Source organism: Gossypium hirsutum, chromosome D10 (genome assembly GCF_007990345.1).
Source record: "Gossypium hirsutum isolate 1008001.06 chromosome D10, Gossypium_hirsutum_v2.1, whole genome shotgun sequence".
Lineage (NCBI taxonomy): Eukaryota > Viridiplantae > Streptophyta > Magnoliopsida > Malvales > Malvaceae > Gossypium > Gossypium hirsutum.
In genome coordinates, this window is record NC_053446.1 from 11,283,247 (window position 1) to 11,306,046 (window position 22,800).

A 22,800-nucleotide genomic window follows, 5' to 3' on the forward strand; every position below is an offset into this window, starting at 1 on the left:
TTTCATTTTACTTTCAGCTTTGAGTGTCGAAAAAGGAAAAAAAATCTGTTATACACATACTCTTTTCTTCATAATCATAACCATGCAAATAATAGTAAGAACGAGGAAATTATCATTCTTTAGAGAAAAGCAGATTATATCTTAATTTAATTCATATCAACTGTTATTGTAGACTTTTGAAAGTTATGAGTTTAAAAATGGATTAGAGCTTAATTCCATTTTCAGGATTCAACGATTAAGCACAGGCAAAATCACAGCCGTTAACAGCAGTGGAATATGATTTTAGTCAACTAGATCCGACAGTTCCCCGACCGCAAAGCATGGGACCTATTCAACACTCTGGCACAAATGACTATGCTCCCAATATCACATCACGTACAGTAGAAAAATTCCAACGGTCAAGATCTATTCAACACCTATTACATCCCCAGCGCAAGTTAGTAAAGCCCACCACCAGGTCAAGAAAATACTGCTTCAGATTACCAAAAACGCCCTTCCTTTTGAAATAAAAAGAATCTTTGAAAGGGTATTTCAGTCCTTCCAACATACCGGCATCAATTATATAAATCATCCTATGCCTCGTCTCGACGAACCTTTAGCTACAAAAACAATTAGAAGCGACACAAAACATTTCTTTTTCTTCTCCGTAGCTAAAGCTTCCTCTGTCTGAGAGCCTCGAAATTTGCTTTCCTATTAGGTTTCTTTTTCTTCTTTGATTACAGTAAACAGTAAGTGGGAAGTGTAATGGGATTTTGTATTTGTCCATTGGAGACTCCAGCAAGGTTGTTGTGGACAACTAGCTTCTTTCGCCACAAGCTTATGATCTTTTAATTTTTATGTAAAAGTAAAACACAGAAATTATCTGTGTATAATCTTTGCTTTTCTTCTTTTACAGCAACTTTTTGTGTCTTTTTACTCGCCGGAAAGTTTTAGACACAAAAATATTACACACATACACGAAGTTTAAGATATAGAAAGACAAGTTTGTATAAAGAAAATGGAGTCTGGCCGTCTTTTTTTCAATCCCTCCACTACCCACCGCAACATGTTGCTTCTCGGGAACACTGAACCCATCTTTCGAGGTGATTTTTCTATTTAAGCTATTTTCATATAGTTGATCTCAAATGTTTCTGTTGCTCTTAAGCTTGTGGAAAACAATTTCAGTTCGGATTTTAAATGGATTTTCTTTTTTTACACGCATACATATAAAGGGGCAAGAACAATGGTTAGCATGGAGGAAAACCCAAAGAAGCGACTGTTCTTCAGCTCGCCGGAGGATTTGTACGACGAAGAGTACTACGACGAGCAGTTGCCCGAGAAAAAGCGTCGCCTTACGTCGGAGCAGGTTAGTCGATGATAATCTCACAAGGACCAACAAATATATATGGATTAACTTATATAATTAATATTAAAACATGATATTCAGATGGAATACAGTAGAGATTTCAATCGTGGATTTAGTTTCAGTTTTGGAAAAAGATATGCTATACGTTTAAAGGGGAAAAAAGCATATGATACCCGTAGGAACTTATATTCCACCATATTTAAAAAAAGAAAAGAAAAGGATTTGATAAATATTCACCATATCAGAATCAAATTCCCTTGATATTAGTTTGAGATCATAGGGAATCAAATAAACTTGAAACAAAAAGGGGTTTGGGGGTTTAGAGATGGAAGGAAATTGATAAGTGTGATTGGGTGTGAAGGTGTATCTGCTAGAGAAGAGCTTTGAGGCAGAGAACAAGCTGGAGCCGGAGAGGAAGAGCCAGTTGGCCAAGAAGTTAGGACTGCAACCAAGGCAGGTGGCGGTATGGTTCCAGAACCGCCGTGCAAGGTGGAAGACAAAGCAGCTTGAAAGGGACTATGACCTCCTCAAATCTTCCTTTGATTCCCTTCAGTCCAATTATGACACTATTCTCAAAGAAAATGAGAAGCTCAAATCTGAGGTACTTGCCCACTTTCAACTCATTCATGTCTTACATTATTTCTAACCATGTTACTTGCCACCTATTAATATTTCTTTTCCAAATATATTACTAACATATTGACACCTGGCGCTGGCTGGTAAATGGAGATTCCATATTTTTCTAATTCAAAAAACATGTGTTAGTGTAGTAATGTAAACCGCATCTATTCCTAACCCCACATTGATTTTCAGCGACGGATTTCAAAAGCAAACTGAAAGAGGAATATACCATGGTGCTTTCAGAAATATGCTTAGGATTCCCCCACTAAAAATTTAAAAAATGGTTATATGTATATATATTTTACAAACCATAAGACTAATCACCACGGTAGCAACATTAACATATACATATTAATATAGATAATGTTGATTGTCCTATGTAGGTAGCTTCCTTGACTGAAAAACTACAAGCCAAAGATGTGGCAACAGAAGCAATAGCAGGTGAAAAGGATGAAGGGTTAGCAGCTGAGATGGCCTCCGCCCTCCAATTCAGTATGAAGGTGGAGGACCGTCTTAGTAGCGGCAGTGTCGGAAGCGCGGTGGTGGATGAGGATGCCCCACAGCTGGTGGACAGCGGCAATTCCTACTTTCCAAGCGATGAATACTCCAGAGGCATTGGCCCTTTCGATGGGGTTCAGTCGGAAGATGAGGATGGCAGTGATAATTGCGGGAGTTACTTCTCCGATGTGTTCGCAACCACAGAGCAGGAGGCATTAGGATTGTGGGCCTGGTCTTAACCTAAAGGATCCTGCAACAATATATTTCTCTAGTGTTTCATGCTATGGATGTCATGCGTTGAATTAAGACAACAGTTGAAAATAACCAAAAATACAAGTGATGTCAGAAACCCGGTACATAGGGTAAAGTATATGGATGAAATATAGTCTAAAGTCAATGGAATAATAATAATATGTTTAAGTTTTACATCACCTCCTTCCTGTCTTGTTTTCAGCTTATTTATATTACTTTGGTTTAAAGCTAACATAAACACAACCAATCAAACAAATATGAAGATTATGTGCGAGTAACTCTTCATGAACTCAAGGGGTAACCATAGTGATTCTCCAATATTCAATTTTATCATTTGGAAAGCTAATAATTAAACAATCTTCAATCTTTCTATATATAAAATCAAATCAGTCGTCTTTTCTCAAATGAAAACAAGCAGGGCCTCACTTCAATGTAATGAGGACAAGAAATCAACTCATGACCAGGATACGAAATCAGTAACTTGGTGTAAAATTGCATTTGATTTGTAGTAATTAATGCATGACCACATGTATCTATATCGGTTACCCTGACTCAGAACAAGGGTCGGAAATAAATGTCCAATCCGAGATCGGGTAATAAATAAATTCATATTTTAAACTTTTTCTTATTTGTGTATTAAATTTCTTTTTACTAAAGGATAATAACAATCATAAAATATGTAGATTAGCGCTTCATTCTTCAAAATCAGATGGAAGTGATCAAAAATTCATTCAAAATACAACTTGTTTATTAGCGAGATTAACAATGAAGAGAAGCAAGTTGATCTAATGGTGGTTCACCCTTAGCTAGGGTAAAGAGCCATTGGATAGCAAGTCTGGTAAGATTTTTTTTCTTAAAATAGGAGAATAAAGAATAAGAAAAGAGGGATGTTGTGTCTTGGACTTCTCTCGTGTTATGATGGGTTTATATATAGGGGACCAAAACATCTACGTGTCTAAAGTGTACTGACAATGATATCCCATTTTGTTTCCCTGCAGTGATGGTGATGTGACATCATACGATATGACTCTTTATGATAGTCGAGTAATCAATAAATTTGAGCATTCCATGTATATCTAGCGAAGGTTATCTTATGTAAAGTCCGTCATTCTATCATAGTTTGAGGTTCGCAAGACTTACACTGTTGAAGATTTGCTTGCTGTGAAATGTTACGGACACGTAAAGAGGCACGTGGAGGAGGTATAACATAACTATTTAAGCATCCCTTAGCTTGAAGCCACTCCAGTAATCAAAACTGGCCTACAAAACAAGCTATGGCCACGACAACGAAAGATGATGGTACTTAAGCAAGAAGTAGAAAATTGAGAGTGAGGTACAACAGAAAAAGAGAAACATCAAGACATGGGAATTAAATAAATACCAACCAAAATGAGATTTGAATTGTTTAGGGTCAATATTTTCTCGTAAAGTAGGCTCCAATCGTACAGTCGGTGGAAGTTCATGAGAAGAACAACAACAGCCCACCTCACAAAACCACTTCACCCCCCCCCCCAAAAAAACCCCACTTACATACTAAATTAGAATTTGTTCGATCCCACTTAATTCCAACTCTCTTTCCTTCTTGTCCTTTCCATCTTACATTCCCACTCCATAGCATATATGCACTTTGACTATCTTCACAATTTTCTAGCTTTAGTGAAGCAGTATCGTAAAAGGTAGACATTTGTTTTAAATTCGACCTTTGGATGGTTCTTATCTCCCTTTTTTTATAAAATAAATTATAGAATTATTTCCCTCTTCCTATTCTTTATGCTTTCATTTCTGACCAAAAAAATTGGGTATGTATGGTATGCTGCTGGGCTTCACTTTGTCAATTGAATCAAACTCCAATGAGGACACAAAATGTTGTCAATGATGAATAAGGTTATACTCTCAACAAATTACTTATGCATCAACTACTATTAGAAAGCCCAAAGGAATCAAGACCAACCGCATATGTCGTTAATGCAGATGTAGTTAAATGAACGCCAGGCCCATATTTTCTTTCCATGCATGCCTTTGATGACAGTACCTGTTACAGACGTGGGAATGCTTGCGAAACAAGCTTACATGCTTTACGGGATTGTTGGGGGTGCCAATAGAGTTTGGATTAAACTTGTTCCACACGAACTTCACAATTTCCTCCTAAAACGTGGGTTATGAATAATGTGCAGGTCGATATACAAAGTGGACTACTCTGTTTGGCATTCTTTGCTGCCTTATTTGGAAGCAAAGGAACCATACTATTTTCAGAACTGAGTATTTCAACATAGATTCTTTCGTTATTAAAGGTAATCTCTTTGGCTAAGGCTACGAAAAGGGTTTTATTAGGAAAGGTAACCAGCTTAACACTCAACTGAAATAGGAACTTCCACTCAAAAAATGTTGTAAACTTAACATGTAAAATTTTTAGTTGAATTATGTGGATCAGTTTAAAACTATATGATCCAATTTAAAGGGATTAAGTATTTTAATTTAATAGAAGTTAAATCTTATCTGCTTATTCAGTTATTTAATGGATGTATTAGATTAAAGGTTAATTATTATAAATTGATTCTTCCTATGCCTATTAGGGTTACACATAAAATATGGAAAAACTAATAGTAAAAGCCTCCACCACTTAGGTATTGTGTAACATAAGGGAAAAAGTGAAGAGAGTGAAATCAATTTATCATGTATTTTCTTTATCAAATCCAATAACCAACTTCAATTTTGCATCATGTACTTCTTTGTAACTGTGAAAATCATATTCTTTTAATTATCCTAAGATTATTGTTTATGAAATATTAAGGTTTTGATTTGCATAATATACTGGTCATTAAATTTTACATGTAATATAATATAGCACGCTGTTTCCTCTATTTGCTAAGATAGCTCGCTTTTTTCTAGGGTTTTATTTGTTTCGTTTTATTAAAGATCTGGATTACTTGTTAGAGTGTTGTGACAATGGAGGAGGAGTTAGTGAATCTGAACATCGTTGATGAAAAAGAGGATTATAAGCTATGTTTGGTGGGACGAGTACTAACGGATAGTATGGTACACTTCCTGTCAATGAGGAATACCTTGGTTGATTTGTGGCACCCATTGGAAGGGGTCTCTATAACAGATATCGTGGAGAAAGGAAGTCTATTTCGATTCTACTATGAGATAGATCTAAAGAGGGCAATCGATGGTAAGCCATGATCTTTTAACAAGCATCTTATTATATTTCATCGATTGGAAGCAGGAGAAGATCCACTACAAGTCCCGTTGGTTTTCTCAGAGTTTTGGGTGCAAATTCATAATCTTTTGACAAGGGTGACGTCGGAGGGTTTGGCGTGTCAGTTTGGAAATTTTATTGGATAGTTCACTCAGTATGATACAACTTTGGTGACAAGGGGAATAAGGAGATATATGTGAATTAGGGTAAAATTGGATGTTCGAATGCCACTGAAACGAAAGAAGAAATTATTGTTAGACCAAAATCAAGAGAGATATGCCTATTTCCAATATGAAAGATTAATGTCATTCTTCTTGCTCTGTGGGAAGTTAGGGCACAGTGTAACACCCTTTACCTGGTCCGATCACCGGACTCGAGTAATAGGATGCTACAAACAAAAATCAAATAAGTTACATGTAATTTGTTAACCAAAATCTCAATTAATTATCATCAAATCACATACAATCAAATATAATAATAATTTGTAATTTGTAAGCTATATGGACCTAATCGTGAAATCCAGGCATGAAATTGGGTTGAATTGTAAAATTTCAACATTTTAAAGTTGGTATCAATATTTAATTTCTTGGTATTGATACCATTTTGATACTTTATTTGGTATTGATACCAAATCAAGATTCTATTTAGTTACAAAAACAAGGCTATCGATATTTTATGAAAAAGTATTGATACTTGTATAAGTATCGATACCATTTTGGATTCTATTAGTTTTAAAAACTGTTCATATGGTCAAGTATCAGTACCAAATGCTAAAATATTGATACTTGAGCTCAGAAATGGTAAAATCCTATCTTTAAAATGTTCATTTCATGCCAAAATCACATACTAATCAAAAGTTAACTATATCAACCAAAGGTATATCTTAATATCACCTACACAATCAACCTAAATGTCTAACCAATATCCCTTCAATGGCACATCAATATCAAGCCAAATATTCAAGCATTCAACATTTGATTTCATATAAGCTTTATAACCTAAATACTTGAACTACCAAATCATTTTCAAACATAGCATAGATATAAACATGAACTTACCAATTCATTGATAAGCTTGAACTAAGCATGCATCACTTAACCTGTACAAAACATGATAAAACATTCAAATTCACTTATAAAACATACACTAAATATTGCCATCGATTGCAAGACCAAAACCATGTACCAACCATCATTATCACAACTATGCATTAACCAAATACACACCTAGCATATTAACTTCTTAACTATCAAACCATTATGCACATAACCAAACTATTTTAGCAAGATAACATCAATTTGACCATTTCCATCAGCCACATATATAAACACTTATACACATAACATTTAAATACCATCAAGATACAAAATGATCATATTAACCAAAAGACTTCCTAGGTACATGCCAAGACAAAAATTTGAAACATCACCAACTCTTGAGTTTGGGATTGATAAGCACATCATGCTTTCAATAAATGTTTCGGTACAATGGCATGTTTAAAATGCATGTCAATGTTCGGTGTCAATTTATACTTTGCATATTTTTTATTTAACAGTAACAATGACATGCTATACATGCATTCCATACACAATTTCATCACAGATTAAGTAATTAAATATATGGCATGTCAATCATACAATCAACCAAGGCATAACATAGGTCATACATTACTTACAACTCATACACAATTCCATCAGATTAAAAAAGGGCCTTTAACAATTAGGCTTTTTAAGTGTTTACGTACCTTGCTTGACACCTCACTTAATTGCACTTAGGCCATTTATCCAAGCCAAAACTAGCAAGCAAATTAACCATTTAAATAAATATTGTATGATTTCCAAACTAATTAGACATAGGGGACAGACCTGCACCTGTTAAACGTAAATACGAAGCACTAACTTAAATCCGCAGCTCCTATAACTTTGATTCGATTAGAACTCAATTAGATATGTACACAATAGAGATCATTTATAAAAAATCAGCCCCCTATTACCCATATAGGGTTCGGCCAAGGCATTGGTATTAACCAAAATTTCATATTTGAATTAGAAAGTTAACACTTACCCTATCATGCTTATAACGGAGTTGCAAATAGTTCACCGAAGTTACTGCTGATCCAAATGGTTTGGATCTAGACCTTGAATCAATTAAACACAAAAGTAATGAAACATGTGAGATTCAACCATTCCATGAACCATTTGGCCATAATAGAATATAAAAAGTAGAGAAAACTACTTAGATCTGAATGAACTAACCGAAAAAATTATGCACTTACACTACTTGCTCAGATCTGACGATAGAAAAACAACAAAAGGTAGGGGAAAAGGTTTAGAAGGATGGCGGCAACAAGGACGATGACTTGTTGGGATAGAGACAATGGAGGGAAAAAGGGCTGTAGAGGTGCAGCAATGACAGTTAAAAAACAACAAGTTTCAGCTTTTAGGAAAAAGAAAATGATTAGAAAAATAAAATCTAATGGGAGGAGAAGGTGAACAATGGGTGGCACAATGGTGAATAGTGGTGATGGTGACACAATGTAGGAGGAGGAAAAAGAAGAAAGAAAAAAAATTGAGAGAAGAGAGGGATAAGGAGGAGGGGAAGACAAAGGGAAATTAAGAGAGAGAAAAGTAAAGAAAAAACTCAACAAAAATTAGTTTAATCTTTTTTTTAAAGAAAAACTGATAGCTTTAGATAATTCAGATAATTTTGTTTTTGAATATTCAAGTTAATTAGATTTTTCAGTGTTTGAGTGAGACTGAAATTTGATAACTTGATAGGGTGGGAGACACGGGCATAAGAATTTGCGAACAAAGGGAATCAAACTCAAGTCTCAAGGAAAATTACTCTAGTTAATAATCACTAGGTCAATTACTCACTCATGATATAATTTACAATTTTATCAATAAGAAATTCAAGATGTGACACCGCTTAACTATAGTTACATCGGGTGATTTTCAATATATTATAAATGGAACTTAATGATAAATTGGGAATAAAAATGGTGAGATGAAATGGAAATTATTGATGCTTGATATGTGGATGGTTACATGATTCCGTTAAAGTCTCAATATTGCTTATGATTCGGAAATATGAATAACAAGTTTATTTGTCAATGTTGTTATATGCCTAGTTATGTCATAATGTGCCAAAGGATATCTAAGTTGAATGTTAATTTGATTAGTTTAATCTCTTTAAATATTCAAGATATGTTAAATTCCATTTTGAACTTTCTAAGCATTTTATATGCTTACTCGTTTATTTTCCCTCTTCCTTGTAGATCGCCACCTTGCAGAACACATCAAGTTGGATCGTCTTGAAGCTTATACTATCGTATCACCAAATTGGTAATTTTTTTCAATTATTCTGAGTCTTGGTTGTGGCATGTATAATTATAGGGAGTATTGAGGTTAGTTTGATGTATATAAGTGTTCTGATAAATGGTAGCTTTGAATGTTGGACACAGTATGAAACTTACCTAACGCCTGATTGTGGCAATAGTTGATGCTTTGATGAAATGATATATTTGTTATTGTACTTGGAATGCAAATTGGTGTATGATTAGTTTGATTTACTTATAAGGTCATAAAGGTTTTGTTGGCTATTTGGTACATGTTAACAAAGATTGAATTTGGTTTACATAGGTGAATGGAATTTGGGATCAAATGTGATTTATTTTCTATTGTTGAGGCTCATATTTAAGATCTATAAGCTATATTTGTGTATTTTCTATTGAGTGTGTGTAATGAAAGAAAAATGACAAGTTTCCATAAGGTATTTTTTAGTTAAAGATAGATAATTGCATAGTTTAGATATTAAGTGCCAATGCCTTTGAAATTGTTAAGTTTACATGATGTAAAAATAGTGAATATGTTGATAAGAACTTGAATATAGATACTTGATTTGTTTGACATATTTTTAGTATGTTTTGAATCAAGTTAATCCATTGCTTATTGCATATTTGGTATGGTTTGATTGAAAGGCTTGAAATATGTATCAAATGGTTCATTTTTACCAAAAATAGAGTTCATGTCTAGATGAACAACCTTTTTTGTTGCAACGCTGACCGACAGTGAGTCACGCCACGTCGTCGAGTGGCCTAAGGTCACGATGTGACAAACTATTAGGTGACGACATGACATGGAGGAGGCAACGTCACGACATCGGTCCTCAATTTTTAAAACTTTGCAATTTGACCACATTTCGTGCTCGAGTCGATAAAAGAGTTTTCGTAAGCTCGATTGAGACTTGGTATTGATTGTTTATCATAGTTCAAATGTAATTGACACGTAATTGCATGAATGAATGCTTATTTACCGTGAATTTGTTCGTTATTTCTCTGGCGGCGAATGTAGCATCCTGTATCTCAAATTCGACGATTGGATCAGGCGAAGGGTGTTACATGAAATCTATGGAACAAAACAAAGTATCAAGTATTGTCAAATCGCCAAAAGGCTCAAAACGAGTTGGATGTAAATGAGTTTTTTTTAAAGCCAAATGTGATTCAAGTGACAGTATCGAATGATATAAAGCTAGATTTGTTGCCAAATGATATACTCAATGATGGGTGTCTAATCTATCAAAAATAAATTTCTACACCTGAACCGAAAATAATTTAAATTTGTAATTTAAAGAGTAGGGTCAATCCCATAGAGGCTAGACTGATTAATTTTACGATTTCTTATGGCCAAGATTAAACAAAAATGCGAAATTAAAGAAAATGGGGATTAAATCTAAAATAAATAATAGAAATAAATAAAAGTAAAAAGAAATAAAAATAAGTAGAACAAAATTAAATATAAATGAAAACTCTAGTCTTAGGCGCGATTTTGGCTTCGGCTTCGAACTGGTCCTGGATAATGGATTTTCTCCTCCGATTGATAAGTTGGTTATAGAAATCATGGAACTATTCAAACCTCTTAATTCTTTTGTAGTGATAAATTAACTGTGGGAACAACTCGATAGCTAACCATTACCAAGTGAATAACCTTGAAATCAACTTCTATGATTTAATTCCTTGGCATCCTTACGAACTAGAAGAACCCAGCCTAAATCAACAGCCTCAACTGCGCAGGTCGTTTAAACTTGATCGTTAACTCCCTTGACGGATCCAACCACTCTCTCAATTGGTCACATCAATTTTTTATTTGATGGAATTAATACAAAAATTAAGAATCGTACCAATTCACCAACAATATGTCATCCAACATTGAAATGAAGGGTACCCTTTCTCGATTTGATGCTAAAATGATGTTGTGAGATTATTGAGTGTCTCCTAAACTAGAGAATCCATGAATATAGACGTGAAAAATATTAAGTGTAAATTTGAAGTCTCACGGTTCAAACATTAGATCAATTGTCAGCCTAAAACTAACTAATCATAAATTGAAGAACAAGAAAATAAAAATAAATAAAAGAAAATTTATTAAATAAAAGGGATAAATCGCAAAATTATATAAAATCTCAAAATTATTCATGAACTTCAGTCAAATGTGTAATATAACATATGAACTATGATTTTGTGTAGTTTGATACATGAAATTTTGACTTGTTTCGATTTTCATAAATTACTAAAACAATTATCAATATAACACTATTTTACGTTAACATATTACATACACAAATAATTATATTTATCTAATATGAAAAGAAAATGATACATTTATTTTTTAAACTGTGTTTAGTTGAATCAAAATTAAAATTTTACCTATTCATTTGAATCGAAATAAAAATTTCATATGTAATTTTGAGATTTATCCTAAATAAAATAAAAAGAGACAAATTTGGTGGTTGTGTGTTCATTCGCCTCCCCCTTTACCCTCGTATATATTTAAACCTAAAAAAATAGGGTTGTTTCATGCATATACTTGTAATAATAAACCCTAAAATAAAAAAAAACTTAAAAATATAAAAAAATTAATAGAAATAATCATAAAATAATTTTGAAATTTTCATCTTGTGTATCAACTCGAATTCTCATGACAATTTTTTTGTGCAACTCGTATATTCATTCGTTTCCCAACACATTGGACAATAATTGTATCTACACATAAAATGATTGATTAAGTACTAAATTAAGTAAAATTTATGTTTAAAATTAATTAAAATAAATAATAATATTTCAATTAAGCACATTACAATTAATAATGATGGTATTAATTGTAACACCCCCAACCCGTATCCCTTGCCGGAACCGGGTTACAGAGCATTACTAGAGTTAACAGATCAAACAGATAGAAATCTCAAACATTTTATATCATCAAAACAAGACATCAAAGCATCATTTTAATCCTAAAAATTAATCTTATAACCTCATTTACAATCAAACCACAAAATAACTAATATTTAGACACTCTAGGTACATGCCGACACAAAGAAATAAACATCACCATATTTGAGTTCGGGATCGTTATTGGATGTTGAATCAGCGATCAAACTTAAGTACTTAACCTGCGCACGGAAAACAAAACCGTACGCTGAGTAAAAACTCAGTGATATTTTTATAATCCGAATTTTTAAAGAAAATATAACAATAAAATATGTATAATAAAATGTTAAGCACAATTGAACATTTAAAATCACACAATACTCAATTATCATCACTTGCTATATATAATACATTTCCATAATTTATTCACGTATCATTTAAACAATGGCACTATCCATTCCACCATCAATTTATGAATATATAACTCGTGTATTCCATGTATTTACAATATATTTCACATTCTATTTTCAGTTTACTATCTCATATTCTTAGCCCAAAGTAGATTCTATAGAACACACCGGATATACGAAACAAATACAGAGGTGCATTATTATGCACAAATGAACAGAGAGCACTAAAGTGCTATACAGAGAGCACAGATGTATTAAACAGAGAGCACTGACGTGCTAGTAATCAGAGAGCACTGACGTGCTAATAATCACAGAGCGCGCTAAAGTTCCTTATGGCATGCCACTAATATCCAGTAGTTCTAAATTCCGTCTACTTGGGCATTAAAACTGAAATTTATACATATAAAATATAATCCAATTATCATATTTGCACAATTTCACATTTACACATATATATTCATAATATATATATTCCAATTCAATTCAACCAATATAATTTCATCACATACCAAAACAATCCATTTCAATTGTAAAACACAATAATTCTCACCTCAATCACTTGCCATAACTTTTAATTAAAATACAACAATTAATAATTAAATTCGAATTATAGAAATACAAACCAGGAATTCCGAGCTATTCCTCGTCAATTATATTTTTCCCCCTTTTTAGTCGAGAATTCCGGTACGACGCTAGCTACGGAATTAAAATAATTAAAAATCACATTAAATATTTCAATTTTTACTCAATATTTGCCTAAATTTCAATTTAGTCCCTGAACTGAGACTAACTTTTATTCTCAAACTAATTTCATATTTTCATTTCATTCCCACTTTAAACTAATTTAACTCTCTAATTTCACCATAAATCCCTAATTTTGAAATTCTCTCAATTTAGTCCCTACTATTCAAAACTTATATTTTATTTTACAAATAAAACCTTTACTAACTTCTAACTTGGAATTCAATCAATTTAATCCCTAATTCTTCAATTAATTCAACATAACTCATGTCTAAAAATCTACTATCTTTCAAATTTTCAACATAAATCATGACATATTTTGTTCTAGAACTCCAAAAACTCAAAAATTACAAGAAAAATGGACTAAATTGGCTTACCAATCAAACCTTGAACCTTGAAATACCAAATTTTCTTTCTTTTCTTCCCTTTCTCTTTTTCTTTTCTTTCTCCCCTGTTTTCGTTTTGCTATTATGTTTCTATTCTCTTTTTCTATCTTTTACTTCTTTTATTTAATTAATAATAATATAATATATAAATATCTATTACTTAATTAATAAGTACGTACATATATTAATTACAAATGTATACATATATTTATTACACATGTATTTATAATCACCACACACTTGTCACTTTTTATGGTTTAATTATTAGTTTAGTCCTTTCACTTTTTTTTATTTTATAATTAACTTTCACACTTAATTCAATTTAGTCCTAATACTCAATTAACTTTAATTTAACTAAATTCACTTAACTAAAATCCAATTGGTTATATAACTAATTCTATAAATATTTTTAATAATTATTTTACTAGTCCGTTTTACCAAAACGGAGACCCGATAATTCACTAATTCAAAAATATTTCTAAAATCAAGCTTAACTTAAAATTATTAATTAATAAAATTTTCTAACTTTTTCATCGGATTTAGTGATCTCAAATCATTGTTCTGACACTACTGAAAATTTGGTTGTTACATTAATTATGAAGAGACTTTCTCACCAATCTCTAAGAAAGACTCCTTCAAAATTATTATAACAATGGTAGCTTGTTACGATTTAGAGTTACACAAAATGGATATGAAAATAAGCTTTTTAATTGGAGATCTTGAGCAAGAATTTTATATGAATCAACCTAAGGTTTTACATTTGGAGGAAAATGTCATATGGTGTGTAAACTTAAGAAGTCAATATATGGACTTAAACAAGTTTCACAACAATAGTATATCAATTTTAATGATAACATAAAAAAATATTATTTTCAAGCAAACATCGTTAATCTGTGTATATATTAAAAGATTTGTGAGAGCAAGTTTGTTTTCTTGGTTCTATATGTGTATGTTGATGATATTTTGCTTGCTACAAATGATTTTAGTATATTGTGTGAGACAATTTTTTTTTCTCTCGAATAACTTTGAAATAAAATATATGAAAGAGGCACCTTATATGATGGGAACTGAAATATTCTGTGATAGATCACAAGATTTGTTAGGACTGTCTTGGAAAAACTACATTGGAAGAATTCTAGAGAAATATAATATGTATAATTGTTCAATAAGAATTGTTCCTATGCAAAAGAAGGGACAAATTTAATCTCATGTAGAATGGAAAAAAGAATATAAGCAATTTCTTATGATTATTTTGTGGGCAGTTTGAATAAATAATTACAACAAGAACAAAATGATCATTTTGTGCAATTATGGATCAAGGTCTCGAGACTTATCATGTAAGTCTCGAGACATCAAGGCCATTATCTTGAGATTACAAACATCGAAGCTTAAGGTCTAAAATAGGAGAGTTAAATCTCGGGACCTGTCTTAAGACATAAGGGTGCAAGTGACGAGAAATGAACCCTATTGTCTCGAGACATCATAGTTCGAAGCAAATATTTTAAAATAAAGGAGGCATTTCTCGAGACACTACCCTCCACTTCAATGATTTGAGTTATGATTCATGTCCTAACTCCATACTTGACCTCATATGATCATGGATCGCTATGTGTGGACTTGTTTGACCTCATGTATGTGCAATTTACCTGTATAACTTGAAATGTTACATTTATTGGTTTGATTTAAAAGGAAATTAATGATGATACTTTGAGTTACTCCAGTAACAAAATGTGATATTTTACATTCGGATCTTTCTTTCGAGTTAGACGAGGGTGTCACAACAACACCAAGGCTAACAAGACTTGGTAACTTTGGTATCAACCATTGGAGCTGTAAAAGAATAATTTGCTAAGCTATTGACCCATTGGAGCTGTAAAAGAATAATTTGCTTTGTATGGGAGTCAAAGGTCTTATTACAGGTTAAACACTCATATTTGCTTCTCTTTTGAGGAGTGTAATAATCATTCTTGGCATTTCTTCTTAAATCATATTTTGGAAATCCCGTTTTCACGTATCTGAATTTACTCAAACACTTCCTAAATGTTGCATTGAAGTCTCTGAATCCATATCTAGACTCCATATTAGGCTTCTTAAACTCAATGTTCTTGAGAAACCCATTGACAAAATCATCTTATTCCACCTTCTTCGGTTCATGTCTAAAGTACCCAGAATCAAAATTCTCAGAAGAACAAGATTTAGCAGATTTCTTCAACTTGTTGCCTCTTTGCTTTGTCATCTTCAAAAACCCACCACAGTTGGAAACACATTTCATGTTATTCTTAATAGTAATCCCCACATAAATAAACTATGAAAATTTCCAATTTCGGATTGTTGTCTCTGGAGATTTGAGCGAGAAAGAGAAAGAGAAAGGGATCGACCTCATATTAGGCCAGAAGGGTAGGGTGGCGGCGGCTAGGTTAAGTGAGGGACTAGGTAAATGGTTAGTGGGTTTGTGAAACCAAAAAGCTATGAGGACTTGTAAAACAAATTTACCTACCCACGTGGAAATCTGAAAATTATCAATTTTCCATTACTCGTTTAACAGTAATTAACGGCGGAATAATTTACTGATTAAATCGGAAAATAATTATAATTAAGTGATGAAATTATTTATAAAAAAATAGAATCATAATCAAGTTACTATTTTTATAGCTTATCCAATTTTATATTAAATCTAAAATAAGTAAAATTTTTCTTTCCTTTAGGGGGGTTCTTTTCTGAATCTTAACGATTGGATTGACTAGATTTTTTTTCCTTCCTGAAATTGACTGAATTTGCTTTATTTGGTTAATAAGTTTTTTTTTCTCTAAATCGAATAATTTTTATTTTTATTCAACTCTTATTGATTTTCAAATTAAAAAAAAATCAAATAAACCAAAACCATCCAAACCATAAAATCCGACTCAGATTCAATCAAATTTCATTACATGTAATTATTTTAATTTTGAATTTTCAAACCCAATCGAAAATCATCACCCGCACCCTCTCTCTATGCGTTGTCTCTTCGAGAAAACCACCAAAATCCTTTTTTCTTTTACATTTTTCTTGTAATTTGGTCTTCTCACCAAAATCTAATCTGGGCATCTTTCATTTTCCATTTTCTTTCTAGGGTTTTGAAGTGTTTCCCCTTTCTGGCTCACTTCCAATTCTAATTCAAGTTCCAGTTTTCATCATCTGGGTAGTCTGAGATCTCCCTTCCAAATTTGGGTTCCTTTTTTTTTCATCAAAGATTCGATGTCACAAGGCTTTTCAATTGAGCTTTACTTTGATCCAGCACTCGAAAACCAAGTCTTGAAAGCTTGGAATGTATTGGCTCGTCGCCAAATCAGCACTCAGTTAATTGAAATTGAGTCAAGGCCTCACGTTACTCTCTTCTCCAGCCCTTTTCTAGACCCTGCCAAGCTTGAATCTGTTGTCAAGTCTTTTGCTTCAAAACAAGGACCTTTACCTCTATCTTTTACTTCAATTGGGAGTTTCCCAAATGACAAAAATGTTCTTTTTCTTGCACCTGTTCCAACAATGGCCCTCATACAGTTCCAAGCTCAATTATGTGAGGCAATTAAAAAGGAAGGGATCGAAATTGGTGAAGAGTTTAAACCTGACTCTTGGATTCCCTTTTGTGCAGTAGCTCAGGATGTGCCAAAAACAAGAATAGCTGAAGCTTTTTGTGTGTTGAGAGAGTCCAAATTGCCTGTTTCTGGATATGCAATGGACATTGGATTGGTGGAGTTTTCACCTGTTCGTGAATGTTTCTCATTTGAACTTGGGAATACTGTTGAGGCATGAGATTTTGAGGGCTCATTATGACAGTGTGTGTTCCTTTTGCCTTTTGTTAGAATTCCAAATTCTGTTTTCATGATGTGCTGCTAATTTAGATTTTATTTATAATTAGAAATGAATGAAGGATTCTTAGTTGCAACTTATTATGTTGTTTCTACAGATCAGATTGAAACTTACTTCTTTATCCTATCATTTTCCTACCTTCTATATTTTAGCATTACTTAACTTTATTCAATGGGACTAAATAATGGGTTACCCTCAAAACTTTTATCAGTCTTTTACCCTTGTGCATATATCTAGTTTACTAGAATAATGGGAATTGTAAAGAATCCCATTAATGTAATGAATTTTTAGTTGTTACTGCTTGCATCTAATCTCTTTTGAATCTAACTTCTTGCATTGATGAGGATATGTTTTACTATGATATGATCGGATTCTATATTGGATGGGATAAAAGCTATTTTAGATTGGTCCATACCGTTGTCAATCTGCTATCTTGGTTTGGATGTTTGGACTTTGGAAACATCATGTTGATTCCTGTATGTACACACGCACGAACGCTCGTTGAATGCACCATATTTTAGATTTTAGAAGTTATAAAGATTAGATTGCAAAGTTTTTTGCATGTGTCCTGCATGTTGCTTTTGACTTCCTCGAATAAGCAAATGAAAAGTATTTATCCAAATAATTCAGGTTGCGTTTGGGAACTTGGATTTTAGAATTTGGATATTGATTTCAAAAGTAGGGTAAATTGAGTACTAAACTATTCAGAAATATAACTTTATGATAATCTCTCAAATCCATGAATTTGGTAGATGCTTATTTAGTAATGAATTTGAAATTCTCAAAATATCTTTGGATTTGACAACTCCATGTTTTTATACCTTTCAAATATATATTAAGTCAAATACCAGCTAGTTTTTCCATAATATGCATTTCATTCTTACCATTTACATAATAATGAAATCCAAATCCCAAGTTTTCAAATCCATGTTCCCAAACGGAGTATTAATTAATCATGTATTGTACTTATTGTTCCGTAAACCTACTTATTTTCTTTGTTTCTACATGCATTATATGAGACTTTGTTTTGAGTTCCGATTTTCCATACATTCTGCCTTGACTTATTGGTATATTTGCATTATATATCTTGGAAGTGTTTGTCAATATAGTCTTATTGATTAGTTTCATGCTAAGCAAATTTGATGGCCCTTTCTGCTCATTGGCAATCAAAAAAAGGAATCCATCCTTGTTGGCTTGGGTTGCTAGACAGTTTTTTTCTTTTATTTTGATGTTTAACATTATGAATTGGTGAGTTGATCAGATTGCATCATGTGTACTTTTTTAGAATATAGACCATGTCTATATATCACTTCTTTATAAAATCTGTAATTGAGCCGACCTGAGCTCTAGATGTAAGAAGCTTGAGTTAATTTGAAATTCAAGGCTCGAAGCTTGTTTTGAGCTCTATTAAGTTTCATTTTTAAAGCTTGAACTCAATTTGTGAAAAAAAAAACCGAGCTGCTTGAGCTTGTTGATTAAACTTGTTTACCTAATAAATAATGAGTTCGTTTCCCATGCTCAATATCAAACTTGATTTTTTACTCTCAGGCTCCAGTTGGAGATCAAATTGATATTTTTCAGTACTAATTAAAAATAATATATATAATTATAATAAAAGTTTGATTAGGTTCATGAATAAAAGTTTGATTAGGTTCATGAGCATTATTAGGGTTTTCAAATTTGGCTCTTTTTATGGCTTACGAGCAGACGTAATAGTTCTTTAGTCTATGCATCATTATGTTGTCTGTCAACAATGGTGTCCATGTTGGTAAAGCCCTTTTATTTTGCCAATCAAAGATGATAAAGCCTAACTGAAGATAATAACTAGGATCTTCAGCTTATGGAATGCTATGATATTTTCTTATAAGTTTTAACGCATTACATTTTGTCTTGTTCAGTACTTGTTAGATTTGGCTTAAAGTGGAGTTTAACTTCTGGTGTAATAGTAGTGTGGCTAAGTATGTACTAGCTTAATTCGATTTGACTGTGATTATTTGATATTGGTATGCGTTGATGCCTCTATTGTCAACTTTAAAAAAAAAAAAAATTGGAGGCCTTTGGAGCATCATATCCTTGTACCCAAGTTCGGATATATGTCAAACATGTATACTTGAGGAAGAAAAATGAAGAGAAGTTTTTCCATGTATTTGGAGACTATTAGATCATCATATCCTCGCAAAAACAGAAAACCTTACAAGTAGTAGCAAAAGGCTCATCAATAATGTAGCAGCAACTTCTACAAAGGTCGAAAACAGTTCTTCAATTATTTCATGAGCATGAAGCAGTGATCTATGTTTCAATGAAATGCTCAGCCGTCATACTGAAGGTTCCAACCAAAGCTTCAAATTACCATCGAGACTAGAACCCCATTTACATTACCATCAATGCGTGAAAGTTTCCTTTCTGCTTCATGGGCTCTTAAACCAACGAGGACAAATTGAAGCTGTGGACGTCACTGGGACTAGTCGAAACTAGCCCTTTTACAAATCATTAGAATTGAAACAGAGGTGGTCTGAGTTTGGATCCCATGTCCATCACGCTCACGATCCACAGTTGCGTCATGGTTCTGGACCCAAAAGTGGAATAATAAAACCAAATTTTGAGGAAAAAAAACTCAAACGTGGGAGTAAAAAATCCAGCGAAGATACAAACAAATGGTTATGGTAAACTAAAACTCTTTACTCTTAATATGATCAGAGTTTTGTAGCACTTGGGAGAAGTACTATGGTTTTGGTAATTACATTGAAAATGCTAAAAGTAGGATCTATTTAAGAAATACAATTTTCTTTTTCGAAATATGATTGGTTGATGCCTGTCACATTTAGAAAATGTAGTTTTTATATATTTCATATCAGAATTCAGTTTCATCCATCCTACCCCATTTGATATTATGTGACATACAATTATTATTCTTCATATTTATTTAAAATGACTCGTATAATGGTGACTTGATTTTTTTTTTGACTAAATGTGTTTGTAGAGACATTTATGTGTCTATATAAAATTTTATATATTTAAAGGATGATATTTTCATATTCATATCCATTATATGTTGGATACAAGTATTATGCATCATCCATTACCCTTCTGAATGTTGTGAAAATGATGCAAAAATACTCACTTCCAACTGTTATACTTAATTCAAATGACAAACACAAACAACCTGATTTTTAACAGTTTGTAAATTTTTACAACAAATGTCGACTTCCTTCAACCTGTTTGATTTTCCTTAAAGACAAGATTGCTTTGTTTGCAAAAATTAAACACATCAAACCTTAAATTGCAATCTAAGCAGACCTAAAATTCGTAACTTATGTTTCCATATATAGTTTGGAAAACCTTTTGTCTTTCATCTCCACCTGAATTGAAAAAATGAAGTCATTGCAGGTTGCTGCTGTTCTTCTGCTCCTGTTTTCTGGTAATTTTCATACCAATTATTATCTAAAATTTGTTGAATAACTGAAATGGTTTTAGCAATATTAATTCAATGGAAGCGAATAAAATTTGCAGGGCATTCACTAGCACATACGGTAACATTTTATGTACACAATAAGTGCCCCTTTCCTATATGGCCAGCAACGGCCCCCAACACCGGCCATCCAGTGATAGCAAATGGCGGATTCTATCTCCCACCAGGACAGATGCAGCAGTTTGAGGCACCGTGGACGTGGAACGGACGAATTTGGGCAAGGACAGGTTGCAACTTCAACTCGAATTGGCAACCGGCTTGTGAAACCGGTGACTGTGATGGAAGGCTCCAATGCAATGGACTAATAGGAATACCTCCAGCCACACTAGTCCAAGTTGCACTTCAAGGTGATAAAGGCAAGCCAAATTTCTACGACGTTAGCCTGGTTGACGGCTACAACCTTCCTGTCTCGGTCACTACACGACCTTTTTCACCCAAATGCACCATCGGAAGCTGCTCAAAAAATCCAAACAACTTTTGCCCTCAAGAACTTCAAGTTGTTAACAAAAATGGGGAAGTAGTTGCTTGCAAAAGTGCTTGCTTGGCATTTGATATCGATTCATTTTGTTGCAGAAATGAGTTTGGGACACCTGAAAAATGCAAACCAAGTGTGTATTCAAAGATGTTTAAGGACGCATGCCCTTCTTATTATAGCTATGCCTTTGACATGCCTCCACCATTGGTGAATTGTGCCTCAAAAGACTATGTAATTACTTTCTGTCCTTCAGCTTGGGGGACTGACCAGGCTTCTATTTAGAGTTTTTATAACTTTTTCTTCAAATAATACACACTTCTTACCACACAGTTTCTTTTTCCTTAAACTGCATTTGGTTTGCCGAATCTTAAATTACCTTCTATAATAGGATTACAGATGGAACGTGAGATTATTTTGTTTAGTTCATTTAACTGGAATGTAAGATTCGAGTATTCGATTAACGGAATGTAAAATTACTTAGAAGTACCATTTTACTCAATTATCATTGTTATAAAATTTGTTTTTAACAAATTTACTTCCTTTAATATTTATTAATCTCACTTTCTATAAAATTATGATAAATTATTACAATTCTTAATTTTTATTACAATTTATATATTAATAAGTAAATATATTATGATGAAATAAATTTGTAAATCATAATTATAATATTTCATAAAAAAATATTGCAACACATTATAATTATAACCATAATTAATATATTAATAAATAATTTGTTAAATAAAATATAATGATTATAATTCTAATGTGTGATATTTGCTAGTTCACTATTAAAATTTTTATTTATTTATTTATAATTAGTCTTAAACTTTATTTAAGAAAAAAATTTAAAATGATTATAATAACAAAAACAAAGGGCAAATTGATTCAAAATTTAAAACTACGCCCATAATTTAAGATTACATAAAGAATGGGCCGTAATGAGATTATACCCTATGTTATGAGATGATCGTAATGTGAAGTTACGGAATGATCGGAATATTGAAATCCAAACACCGTAACCTAATAAAAATTATTATCTTCTTTTATATGAATTTGTGTATATATTTGGTAGTATGATATCAGTCACCTTTAGCATATAGTTAGTTTCTGATGTTTCTTCTGACCAAATATTTTTCACCATATGTATTTGTTTTTGTAAAGGAAATTTCCAATATATTATAAAAATATGTTGTTCAAAGAATTGGACGTTTGATCTTCTATACATGGTTTTAGATGGGTTGTAAGAGACCTATACTTCAAACATAGTACACATTACACAATCATTTTGAATATAAAAACTATTGAATATATCGATGAAATAAATTAATTAACTAATAAAAAGGACATACAAAC

General features: G+C 32.5%; 3 protein-coding genes and 1 long non-coding RNA gene across 5 annotated transcripts; 3 read left to right on the forward strand and 1 right to left on the reverse strand.

Moving 5' to 3' along the window:
* The first annotated feature begins 590 nt into the window (after positions 1 to 590).
* On the forward strand, positions 591 to 2,895 carry LOC107914243 (homeobox-leucine zipper protein HAT5). Of its 2 annotated transcripts, XM_041103108.1 has the most exons (5): positions 591 to 782; positions 896 to 1,082; positions 1,212 to 1,345; positions 1,707 to 1,946; positions 2,350 to 2,895. In XM_041103108.1, exons 2-5 carry the CDS (start codon positions 998 to 1,000, stop codon positions 2,701 to 2,703), a joined length of 813 nt encoding a protein of 270 aa, XP_040959042.1. In that variant the 5' UTR covers positions 591 to 782; positions 896 to 997; the 3' UTR covers positions 2,704 to 2,895. The 2 variants fall into 2 exon arrangements, with proteins under 2 accessions (XP_040959042.1, XP_016698586.1); XM_016843097.2 differs by having other exon boundaries at positions 591 to 1,082.
* Positions 2,204 to 8,560, reverse strand: LOC107914244 (uncharacterized). The gene is made up of 7 exons (XR_001688750.2): positions 8,191 to 8,560; positions 7,980 to 8,052; positions 7,787 to 7,835; positions 7,660 to 7,710; positions 6,974 to 7,014; positions 3,857 to 3,988; positions 2,204 to 2,714 (listed from the first exon to the last, which is right to left on the reverse strand). It is a non-coding gene; the product is annotated as an uncharacterized lncRNA (long non-coding RNA).
* Positions 8,561 to 16,534: 7,974 nt separating this feature from the next.
* On the forward strand, positions 16,535 to 17,613 carry LOC107914246 (uncharacterized). Its single transcript, XM_016843100.2, has one exon. It carries the CDS (start codon positions 16,892 to 16,894, stop codon positions 17,441 to 17,443), a length of 552 nt encoding a protein of 183 aa, XP_016698589.2. The 5' UTR covers positions 16,535 to 16,891; the 3' UTR covers positions 17,444 to 17,613.
* A 3,227-nt stretch (positions 17,614 to 20,840) lies between these two features.
* LOC107914245 (thaumatin-like protein) lies at positions 20,841 to 21,769 on the forward strand. The gene is made up of 2 exons (XM_016843099.2): positions 20,841 to 20,918; positions 21,011 to 21,769. The coding sequence occupies exons 1-2, from the start codon at positions 20,873 to 20,875 to the stop codon at positions 21,724 to 21,726; spliced, it is 762 nt and encodes a 253-aa protein (XP_016698588.1). The 5' UTR covers positions 20,841 to 20,872; the 3' UTR covers positions 21,727 to 21,769.
* Positions 21,770 to 22,800: the final 1,031 nt, after the last annotated feature.

What these genes read in the sequence shown, in the direction of transcription:
- LOC107914246 (XM_016843100.2), top strand. Translation starts at nt 16,892, where the DNA reads ATGTCACAAGGCTTTTCAATTGAGCTTTACTTTGATCCAGCACTCGAA.
- LOC107914243 (XM_016843097.2), top strand. Translation starts at nt 998, where the DNA reads ATGGAGTCTGGCCGTCTTTTTTTCAATCCCTCCACTACCCACCGCAAC. An exon ending in GTCGCCTTACGTCGGAGCAG is followed by an intron (nt 1,346 to 1,706) that starts GTTAGTCGATGA and finishes TTGGGTGTGAAG; the next exon opens with GTGTATCTGCTAGAGAAGAG. An exon ending in ATGAGAAGCTCAAATCTGAG is followed by an intron (nt 1,947 to 2,349) that starts GTACTTGCCCAC and finishes TGTCCTATGTAG; the next exon opens with GTAGCTTCCTTGACTGAAAA.
- LOC107914245 (XM_016843099.2), top strand. Translation starts at nt 20,873, where the DNA reads ATGAAGTCATTGCAGGTTGCTGCTGTTCTTCTGCTCCTGTTTTCTG. An exon ending in TCTTCTGCTCCTGTTTTCTG is followed by an intron (nt 20,919 to 21,010) that starts GTAATTTTCATA and finishes TAAAATTTGCAG; the next exon opens with GGCATTCACTAGCACATACG.